The sequence below is a fragment of the Physeter macrocephalus genome, chromosome 14, assembly GCF_002837175.3.
Source record: "Physeter macrocephalus isolate SW-GA chromosome 14, ASM283717v5, whole genome shotgun sequence".
Lineage (NCBI taxonomy): Eukaryota > Metazoa > Chordata > Mammalia > Artiodactyla > Physeteridae > Physeter > Physeter macrocephalus.
This window is the reverse complement of record NC_041227.1, coordinates 14,914,592-14,925,828: the sequence shown is the minus strand read 5'-3', so window position 1 is coordinate 14,925,828 and position 11,237 is coordinate 14,914,592. Positions and strand designations below refer to the sequence as shown.

General features: G+C 49.6%; 1 protein-coding gene across 2 annotated transcripts in view; it reads right to left on the bottom strand.

Moving 5' to 3' along the window:
• RIMS4 (regulating synaptic membrane exocytosis 4) overlaps window positions 1-11,237 on the bottom strand; it is a 65,335-nt gene that overhangs the window by 17,696 nt on the left and 36,402 nt on the right. Inside the window, exon 2 of one of the 2 annotated variants that reach the window (XM_007122999.1) lies at window positions 4,501-4,642. In XM_007122999.1, the coding sequence (XP_007123061.1) occupies window positions 4,501-4,642 (142 nt within the window). The remainder of the gene's footprint in view (window positions 1-4,500; window positions 4,643-11,237) is intronic. The other variant, XM_007123000.1, reaches the window with a different exon arrangement.

Here is an 11,237-nt window from a genome sequence, read left to right as displayed (position 1 = left end):
TGTGGAGAAAAGGGAACCCTCTTGCACTGTTGGTGGGAATGTAAACTGATACAGCCACTATGGAGAAAGTATGGAGGTTCCTTAAAAAACTAAAAACAGAATTACCATATGACCCAGCAATCCCACTACTGGGCATATACCCAGAGAAACCCATAATTCAAAAAGACACATGCACCCCAATGTTCATTGCAGCACTATTTACAATAGCAAGGTCATGGAAGCAACCTAAATGCCCATCGAAAGACAAATGGATAAAGATGATGTGGTACACGTATACAATGCAATATTACTCAGCCATAAGAAGGACCGAAATTGGGTCATTTGTAGTGACATGGATGGATCTAGAGAGTGTCATACAGAGTGAAGTAAGTCAGAAAGAGAAAAATAAATATCGTATATTAAGGCATATATGTGGAATCTAGAAAAATAGTACAGATGAACTGGTTTGCAAGGCAGAAATAGAGACACAGATGTAGAGAACAAACGTATGGACACCAAGAGGGGAAAGTGGGGCGGGGGATGAATTGGGAGATTGGGATTGATATATATATACTAATATGTATAAAATAGATAACTAGTAAGAACCTGCTGTACAGCACAGGGAACTCCGCTTCACTGTACAGTAGAAACTAACACAACACTGTAAAACAACTATACCCCAATTAAAAAAAAAATCTTTTGAAACTTGTTTAAAAATAAATAAATAAAAATACTACCTTGCTAAATAGCAAAAGATAGAAAAAGAAACCTGAGAGGATGCATTTCTTTTTATTCTTTTTTTTTTGACCATGCCACGTGGCATGCAGGATCTTAGTTCCCCGACCAGGGATCGAACCTGTGCCCCCTGCAGTGGAAGGGTGGATTCTTAACCACTGGACTACCAGGGAAGTCCCAAGAAATGCTGCATTTCTAACAAGCTCCCAGGGGATGCTGCTGGGCCGTGGACCACACTTTGAATAGCAAGGGCTAAAGCCACTGTAACTGGTATCGTGTAGCCTGGAGCCCAAGCATTGTCAATGGCAGAATGGCCCAACCCTTGTGGGGAGCCCTTGTTCCCCAGCCCTGAGACCTGGCTGCATGCAGCATTTCCAAAGTTCTCTGTGCCTGCCCTTTGCATCTCTCACCACACTGCTAGTTGTGTGGTCAGTGGAAGGCAGGGTCTCTGAGATGCCTGGCCCAATTGTCTGGCACACTGTAGGTATTAAATGAAAATCCACTGTAGGTGCTAAATGAAAACGCTGTGCCCACTTGCAGGAATAAACACACCCGGCAGCACCAGGGGCTGCAGGCCGGCGGGGGCTCCTCAAACATGCCGGCTCCCTATAAGCCTCAGCTGGGCTGGCAGGAGCCCAGGGGGAGGACGGTCACACCCCCTCCTGTTTCAGAGCCTGGCATCTGGGTCCTGCCAGTGCCCCAAATACCTCCAGAACAAAGAGGAGGCTGACCACAGCTCAATGTCCCCTCCTGTCCCTTTGACTTCCCTTCCTCACCCAGGTGTTGGAGGAAGGGGGTAGCACCTGGTTGGGCTCCACCAAGACTCAGCCCCTCTTGGGAGGGCAAGACCCTCCCCTCTCCTGGACAAATCACCCTCCAAACCACCTGATCCTTCCTCAACTGTCTCAAGACACCCACCACAAACCTTTTAATAACCATAATCATCACAGCCAACATTTATCCCGTGCTTATCCTGTGCTAAGCACATTCTAGACACAATTATAATGGGGGTGGCTCACTCTATCTACTAGGATGCAACTGGCCACAAGGAGGAAAATACTCAACTTACAGTGGCTGAATCAACAAACAACAATAACAATAGCTAATAATAATAATGCTTGCTATGTGCCAGCCACTGTTCTAAGCGTTTTACGTATATTAACTCATTGAATCCTCACAACAACTCTATTAATGGTTTGTACTATTATGGACCCCTTTCTATAGATGAAGAAACTGGGACCAGAGAGGTAAAGTAACTTCCCTAAAGCTACACAGCTCTTAAGAAGCAGAAATGAGGCTAAAACCAGGGTTGTCTGACTCCAGAGTCATGGCTTTGAACACGTCTGTAATATAGCTTACTCTCTGGTCCCTTAAATCACATGACAGCAAATGACAACAAGAGGCACCTCCTAAGCACCTGTCATGTGCAGGCATCATCTCATTTCTTCTCCACGACACCCTCCTATGCTGCTCCCCTCGGACAGGTCATGTGGTCTCTCCGAGCCTTCAGCTCCTCTTCTGTAAAATGGGAATATGGGTTTGATCCCCTGTTGTTCATTGCACCATGTTGCCGCCCCCGTGACCTGGTCTTCTGACCTGTCTGCAAGGCCAACAGACGAGATGTTTATCCTCCTCCCTAAAGCTTAGAGGACTAGAGACATGCCCAAGGCCATTCAGGGGGTCAGTGGCCAAGCCAGGACTAGTACCCAGATCTCCTGACCCCCTGAAACTCAGCAGGGACCCACTGCTACCCAGATGCCTAGAATATCCTCCTCCAAGTTTTGCTGCCTTGCCAAGTTTCTTAGGTTAAAGAAAACATTTGTTCCCTTCTTCTTCGTCCTCCTCCTCTCCCTCTCCCTCCCGCCTGTCCTCCTTCTCTTCTCACCCTCCAGAAAGTCTCCCTAGGAGGTGGGTGGACCGGCAGCATCTGCCAAGGCAAGGCCATTCAGAGACCGGAGACGCCCAGTTTAGGAGGGGCTGAGGGGGAGAAGGCTTTCAGGCGGCAGAGCCCCTAGATGTGAGGCAGGGCCAGAAACAGGAGGGGGGGCAGAAGGTGGCAGCTGAGCCCCAGCCCCACCTCGCAGCGGCCTGGCTGGGTGTCTGCCCTTGGACAAGCCACTCAGCCAGGACTGTCCAATGGAACTTCCTATGATGATGGAAATGGTCGACGTCTGCACAGTCCGATACAGTTGGTGCTGGACACATGCTGCTACTGAGCACTTGAAATATGGCGAATGCAACAGAGGAAAAGAATATTTAATCTTAACTCATTTACATTTAAATAGCCACATTTGTCCAGGGTCTATCACACTGGACAGCAGGGCACTTAACTTTTCCAAGCCCCAGTCTCCTCTTGTGCTTGACAAGGATGGTGATACCCCTGTCCTCCTTGGCCGAGGACGGCTGAGACAATGAAGCGATGGGGTGCTGTGGTACAAGCCCCGGCTGAGAGTCGGGACTCCTGTGTTCCAGACCTATTAACGTGCTGTGTGATCGAGGCCAAGCCCCACAGCCTCTCTGAGTGCCCTGGTCATCTGTACAATGAGGAAGTCACTTTGGCTCAAAGTTTCCTTGCCAGGGACGGGGTTTAGGAGAATGTAGGAACCCGCTACAGTTACACGAAGTGCGTTTGTATGACTGTGCATGTAAGAATGAGTGTCTGTGGGCGCTTCCCTGGTGGCCCAGTGGTTGAGAATCCGCCTTCCTATGCAGGAGACGCAGGTTTGATCACTGGTCGGGGAACTAAGATCCCACATGCCTCAGGGCAACTAAACCCGTGCACCACAACTACTGAGCCCGAGCACCTCAACTAGAGAGCCCACGTGCCGCAAACTACAGAGCTCACATGAAGCAGCAAAAGGTCCCACATGTCGCAACAAAGATCCACGTGCCACAACTAAGACCCGATGCAGTCAAAAAAATAAGTAAATGAAATTTTAAAAATTAAAAAAAAAATGAGTGTTTGTTTGTGTTCGGGTGCATATGTGTATATTTATCAGGGGAAAGCAGGCTCAAAGCTTTACCAAAATTCTCAGAGGGGTCCATGATTGTTCCAACAATGAGAGCCCCAGTCTAGATTGGTCTTCTCCCAGGGAGTCTTTTAAAAATGGAATTCCCAGGCTCCACTCTCAAGGAGTGTGATTCAGCAGCTTGGACTTGGGGCCCTGAGATCTGTATTTGCAGCAAGTTCCCAGCAATTCTGATGTACAGCTGGGGGAGAGAAACACAGGCAAGGAGCCAGCTGGACCTAATGTTTTATAACTTGATGTGTGTGAAACTCCTCATCAAGCAGTAGTACATATTTTTAAAAACCAATTGGGATTTAAGGAACTAAGAGAGTAAAGAGGAAATAACCACGATCCTAACAAAACCCCTGTCAACCCCCTTCTTCATTTACTGACACTGCTTTGCCAGCCACTGTGCCATGTGCTTTATAAATATTAACCCATTTAATCCTCGTAACACCCCCATGAGGTTGGTAGTATTGTCCCCATTTTACAGACGAGGAAACTGAGGCACAGACAGGTGACTTGCCCAGGATCACACAGCCAGTGAGCGGTGGAGCCAGGATTGAGATCTAGACAGTTGGGTACCAGAGTCCATGCTCCATCACACTCTCTCAGAGCATCCTTGTTTCATCACTTCCTTCTGAGGATGAGGATGACCCAGGATGACCCTGAGTTAGCACCCCTCCCAGCCTGAGGCTGACCCAGGGATCCTGGAGGGCGCTGCTCTGTCCCTCCCACCCCATACCACGCCCCAGACAACTGCGGGCCCAACACTCACTTGCCCTCAGAGCCATAGCTGTTCATGCTGTCCTCGATGGACTCGTGGCTGGCCTGGCGCAGCGTCCTGCTGGGCATCTCCACCGCCAGGCCCGTCTCCGTGCTCCTCTGGATGGCCCCCTTCAACCTCCGGCTGTCCCCTTCTGGGCAGAGTGGCCAAGAGAGATGGGGGGAGAGACATGGGGTGGCAGGGGACAGAGAGACCAGTCCTCTGGTTAGTGTTTCAAAGGCTGGTGGTGGCCCAGCTTCAGCCTCTACCACCCCCATCCCCAGTCCATCAACCTCCTCCCACCACCGGCCTCACCTGCACCCACCCTCCCTGGGGCAACCCTGCCCTTTACACCCACCCAACAAACAGAAATCACATGAGTTCTCTTAGCTGGCAGATTCATTTACATGTACTTTTTTTTTTAATTGAAGTATAATTGATTTAAAATACTGTGTTAGTTTCAGGTGTACAGCAAAGTGACTCAGTTATTTTTTTTCAGATTATATTCCACTATAGGTTGTTACAAGATACTGAATATAATTCCCTGTGCTCTACAGTAAATCTTTGTTGCTTATCTATTTTATGTATTGTAGCTTGTATCTATCTGTTAATCCTATCCTCCCAATTCGTCCCTCCCTCTCCAATTTGGTAACCATAAGTCTATGTCTATGAATCTGTTTCTGTTTTGTATATAGATTCATTTGTATTATTTCTAGATTCCACATATAAGTGATATCATATAGTATTTGTCTTTCTGTCTGACTTACTTCACTCAAGTATAACATTCTCTAGGTCCATCCAACATGTACTGTTTCTTGAATTCACTTCTTCCTTGCAATCTTCTCCAAATCATTTCCTTCCTCCTCTTCAGCTACTATTTACCAAGCACCTACTATGTGTCATATTCTCTGTCAAGTGCTTTTCATGGATTTAGACCAGGGTTTCTCCACCTCAGCACAACTGGCAATGTGGATGCATTACTGCTTAGCTGTCAGGCACTGTCCTGTGCATTGTAGAAGGTCCAACAGTATCCCTGGCCTCTGCCCACTAGATGCTAGTAGCACCCTCCCTCCAGTTCAGTCATGGCAGTCAAAAATCCAGACACTTCCAAACATTCTCTGGCGGGGGGGGCGTGGTGCAAAAATCACCGCTGACTGAGGACCACCGACTTAGACCACTGGCACCCTGCCCAGGTTTAAATCCTGGATCTCTTCCTACTGGCTGTGAGACCTTGGGCAAATTACTAGTCTCCCTGTTCCTCCATTTCCTCGACTGTAAAGTGGGAGAGCAGGGTTATTATGAGGACGATGGCCCTCTGCCCTTCTACTCCCTCCCTCTGAACATCCTCTCCCGTCAGGAGCTCACACCTTCGCTTCCACTAGGTGATCGAACGTTATCTTATCCAAGCTCTCCTTGATCATCTCCTGGCCCCTCCACCCCCAGCCCCTCTCCACCCAGCGCCCTGCTTTGGCTTTCTTCCTGACACTTACCACCCCTGACACGTTCTGCACTACTGGTTTATTGACTAGCTTCCTCCACGCAGAACGTAAACTCCGTGAGGACAATGCATTTCATCGTGTAGCATGTTGAAGCCCCAGGGCTGAGAACACAGTCCAGCCACTGTAGGTGCTTAATTAATAATTGCTGGATGAATGGGTGTCTGCCCTGAGACTGGTCTTAATGCTCAGCCGCCCAGGAAGTGGCTGCTCCCGCTCTCCCAGCTTTCGCATCGAGAACGTGGGATTAAGGCAAGAGAGTAAGGGACTGGTCTGTGCCGTAGAGTCAGAGGCGGGGGTGGGGACGCGGGGTGGCGTTTGACCCTGGGATGGTCTCTTGGCTCTGTGCTCCACATCCTTGTGATCGTGGCAAGCTTTACGTCTCCCACCACCCTGGAGGGACTGTGGGTTTGCTAGAGGTGGAGGCGGATCTTTAGTGGGACCTTCCCCATCTCCCCACAGAGTCCGGGATGAGCTGACAGACCACAGGGCCTTCACCAGTGCTCACTTACTGACCCATCAGCGGAGAGCAGTGCCACCCAAACCCCACGACCCTGCTCAGCAAGAGGATGGGGAGCTGGGTCTGTGTGCCAGGAAACAGGGCGAGGCCAGGATGCCTCCTACTGGTCTTCTCCTGGCTTCCCTCCTCCCAACTCAACGATGGTGTCCCCTTCCTCCCTGACTTGCAGGCAGACAGACAGACACGTGCACACACACGCAGAGATACAGATGCTCTGTGTGTGCTTCTCAGAGTGTGTGCCCACATGTTTCTCTCCTACATATATCTGCGTAATTCAGACACAGATGTCCACATACTCAGAAAATCACACACGCACAGGAAAATGTGAAAAGACACAGTATGTTAATGTATGTCTAAGTGTCTATATTTGTGTGTTGCCATGGGTCTCCGCACATCTGTCATTCTGTGTTTCTGAGGCTAAATGGGCATGTGTGTCTGGGCATGTGCCAGTCACATGCAGACACGTGGCCATAAGAAGTGTACACCAACCCACTCAAGAAAGCACACAGAGAAACCGACACAGCGCACGTCTATGTGTGTATGTGTGTGTATATGTGTGTGTGTCACCCTGGGTATTTCTGAAGACGTGGGGGAATGTGTGTACCCCTGTGTCTGTTTCCCGTCATTCCACACTTTGTTCTTTCCCTAATTTGTATCTGAAGTCCCCCTCCCAACATTTCTGTTTCTCTGTGTAGAGCAGGGTCAGAGGCACAGAAAGACTCAGAAACACACACATGCTCACTCAGAAACACAGAATAACAGGCACAGAGAGACATCCCTCCAACACACACACACACACACACACACACACACACACACACACACACACACGCACAGTCACCTCCAAGGACAACCCCTTCCTTACAGTGGGGATACAGACCCACAACCCGGTTACCCTGTAGGCAGGCTGCAGATGCCTTGCCTGGGACCTTCACTTCCCCACTGAGCCCTGTTCTGGAGCCCCACACTGGCTCATCCTCACTCAGCAAGGTCTGACACATTTCTCCAGGAAGAGGGAGGACCAAAGCATGACAAACAACTCAGTCCCTAAGGGGACTGGGCGGGGGGAGGTTTGGAGAAGTATGGTTCACGTCTGTGTAGCACTCGACAGCCCCAAAGCACTTCACATCCAGTACCCGCCATGGGCCTCAGAACAGCCCTAGCTCAGCACGCAGGTGAGCCTGGCTTTGCAATCAGGTGGCACCGTGACGTGCCACCTTCCCCACCTCAAGAGTCCCCAATCTGGGGACTACCGTTGTACCCAACCACACCACACAGTGCCACCACCTAACCTTGTCCATCCAACCCTTCCTTCCGTCATCTCTTGCCGACTCGGTCATGGTCCAATTCTTCATTTTGTCATCTCTTGCCGACTCAGTGATGTCCCCAGAGTGACTGTCCCAATGCTTTCCCACTCCCCATCTCATAATCCCATCCATCCTAACAAATGACCTTTCTCCCACTTGGCTGAAAAGATGTGTCTCTTGGACTTCCTCTTTCTTGCTTCCAAATGTCACCATCCTCAGACCTTTCCACCTGCCCCTTGACCCTCCCTCCCTCTCGGAGAGGAAGGAGCGATCCTTGACCTGGCCCAGCCTGATCTGCCCTCTGTCCTCCCCATCCCACCTTCTCCCACCCTCACTGGGACCTCCTCCCACCATCTGTCCCCTCTGGGCCTTGAATCTACCACCTCTCCATCTTCTGGCTCCTCCCACCCTTCCTGCAAGCCTGTGCAAGGCTTCACTTCCCTCCCCACTCCCTTCAATAAACACACTCCTTCAGAGAACAGCCTCTGGCCGCCATGTGCCCAGCCGCGGGACTGACTACACCAGTCTCCAATGGCGGCTCATGACCATGCACAAGGGCCTTATCTCAGCTTCCACCCCCAGAGTATGGCCCTTCTGCTTACTCAACAAGCATTTACTGAGTGCCTTCACGTCTGGTGGGGCGCCCTCCTGAAGATGTTAAACACACTCCCAAGTGCTGGTCTCCACTGACAATACACACAGGGATGGGAGACCCTGCTTCCGGTCCATAGGAGCCCAGAAATAGGTCCTGGTGTGACCCGCTGCACTGGACAAAGTTGATGCTCCGCCCACATCCCCACACATCTCCCTTCTCCCCACTTTCATGAGGTCCCACCACACTGGCTTCTGAAAGCCACTACAAGCCAACATTTTTGGGGTCTGTTTTTCGATCTTCCTTTGGGCTACTGAGCCCACTTTGTCCCCACACAGGCAGAGGCAGAAGTGCCTGGGAATTTGTGGCCCCCAAGCCCCTTAATCAAAGCCTCAATGGAACAAGAGAATGAACCCTCGGGTCCTTTGCCTCAGGTCAGAACAACTCTGGGGCATAACCCAGGCTCACGAGGAAGCCTGCAGGAGGGGCTGAAGCCGCCCTCTGCGGGATCTGCCCAACATCACATCCCTGCTTGTTTCCTGGGCACCCAGCCTCCTCGGGGAGCGCTTCCTTTGTACGTCACCTGCACACGAATCTCACCTCTGGGCCCTTTTGGGGAAACTTGACCTAAGACGCTTGGCTTAGCTGGCACCCTAAGGAAGTCAAGGTTCAAAAAAAGTTGCACAGGTGGGTTCCAGCATCACAGTGAAAATACCATTCCCTCCAAGAAGTGTGGTGATAAAAAGATCAGCTGCACAACAATGCAGGCATGGAAGGGGGCACCCTTTCTGAAGGGATAGTTAAGGATCAAACCAGAGGCTCCTTTGTCCGTGGTTATCCTAAGGCTCCACTGGAGAGGCCTGGAGTTTGAGTCCTGTAAACTTTGGGTACAAATTGTGAGACTGCCCTCAAGGCTGGCCACTGTGATGTACAAGTAAATGGAGTGTGGATGACCTACTTTTGGCTACCCACTCCCACCTGCTGTACCCTGTGGGTTCTAAGTCCCTCCTCTCCCAACCTGTGCTGAGAGCGTGTGTGTGTGTGTGTGTTTGTGTGTGTGTGTGTGTGTGTGTGTGTGTGTGTGTGTGTGTGTGTGTGGCAGGGGGTGGGTAGGCATCAGGCAAAAGGTGTGTGGACAACTGGAGTCACACCAAAACACAGCAACAACTTGGGATACCAACACCAGTGCGTGCCAAGAACACAGCTGATGGAGAGTACAGAAGAAGGAGCAAGGCTGGGGCGATCCCTGCCTCCATGGAGCTCAGAGCTCAGAGGCAGAGGCAGACATTCAACAGATGATCACACTGATTGATCACAAGTGTGTTAAGGGCTTTGAGGAGTAAGGTAAAAGATGTAATGACAGCACCCACTGGGGTCCCGGTGGGAGGGAGACTAATGTAGGCTATTGACTACTTCATCCTTTGAATTACAGTCACTTCAGATCCCTGCCTTGGCCTCTGTGATAGTGAATTCTAGTAGATCCCCTCCCATCTCTGACCACTGCCGCCATCCCTACACATTAAGCCCTCTCTCTCCAGTCCTTCGGTTCTTCCTCTCTCTCTCTAGAGCCTTCCCCTCGCTGACTTCCTTCCCCTCCCACAACATGAGGACCACCCTAAGCAAAGGAATCCTATACCTCAATCTATAGCCCTTAATTCTGTCAAGACCAGTACTTGCAACTGCACTCTGGAGGTCGCTACCTGGATGAGGAGCTGGCCAAAACTAAACCCATCCCACTCCCCCCAGTCAAATCCTCTTGACTTATGTTCCCACTTTTCCCAGCCACAGACTCAGAACCCCCGAGGACCTCTCTGACTTTTCCCCCTTTCTCATTAGATGCCAGGTCGTATAAAGTCTTTGCCCTTAACATCTCTTATCCCTCTCCCTTTCTGTCCATTTTCACAGCCAACTACCCTAATTACCCCAAGTCTAAACTATTTTAATAGCCTCCTAACTGGTCTCCCTGCTTCCAACCCACCCACTCAGCAAGTCACTAACAGATTAACTATCTTAAAATACCACTTCAGACCAAGATATTCCCTTCCTAGTAATTTATAAATTCACAAATAGTCAGAAAAGTACACCAAGCTATGCATGAAGAGGTTCCCCACAGCATCATTTACGCCAATGAAATGCTGAAATTAACTGTCTGTCAGTAGGAGATGGGTTTACTAAGTGACACATCCCCATAATAAAATACCGTGCAAGTGTTAAAAAGAATCATCTAGACCTACAACTACAGTGATATAAAAGATGGCTTCAACATACTGTGAAGTTAAAAAAGCATGTTGCAGGACACCATGTAAAAGCATAAGACCATTTTTGTAAAGCTATAGATAATGTAGCTTTATCTTTCGCTTCATGCGTAGACACAGAAAAATCTGGGAGGATATGACCCAAACCATTAATGGGGAATAACTATAGGGAGAAAGATTGCCAGAGGGCGTGTGTGGAAGATTATTTTTGTAACTTTAATCTAAGTATAAGATATATACAGAAATGTGCACAAACCTTTAGCGTACAGCTTGACGGATTTTCACAAAGTAAACACACCCATGTAACCAGCAGCCAAATGAAGAAACAGCATTACCAGGATCCCCAAAGCCCACTTGCGCCCAGTCTTCCAGGCTCTATCTCACTCCACAAGGGTAGCCACTATCCTCATCTCAGACATCAAATATTTTGCCCGTTTTTAAACTTTATATACAGAGCATGGCCTTTGGCGGGGGCGGGGTGCTGGCTTTTTCTGCTCAGTATTATGTTGACTGTATGAGATCCATCCATATTGTGTGTGTAGCTGTAGACTGCTTATTATCACTGCTATAAAGTATTCC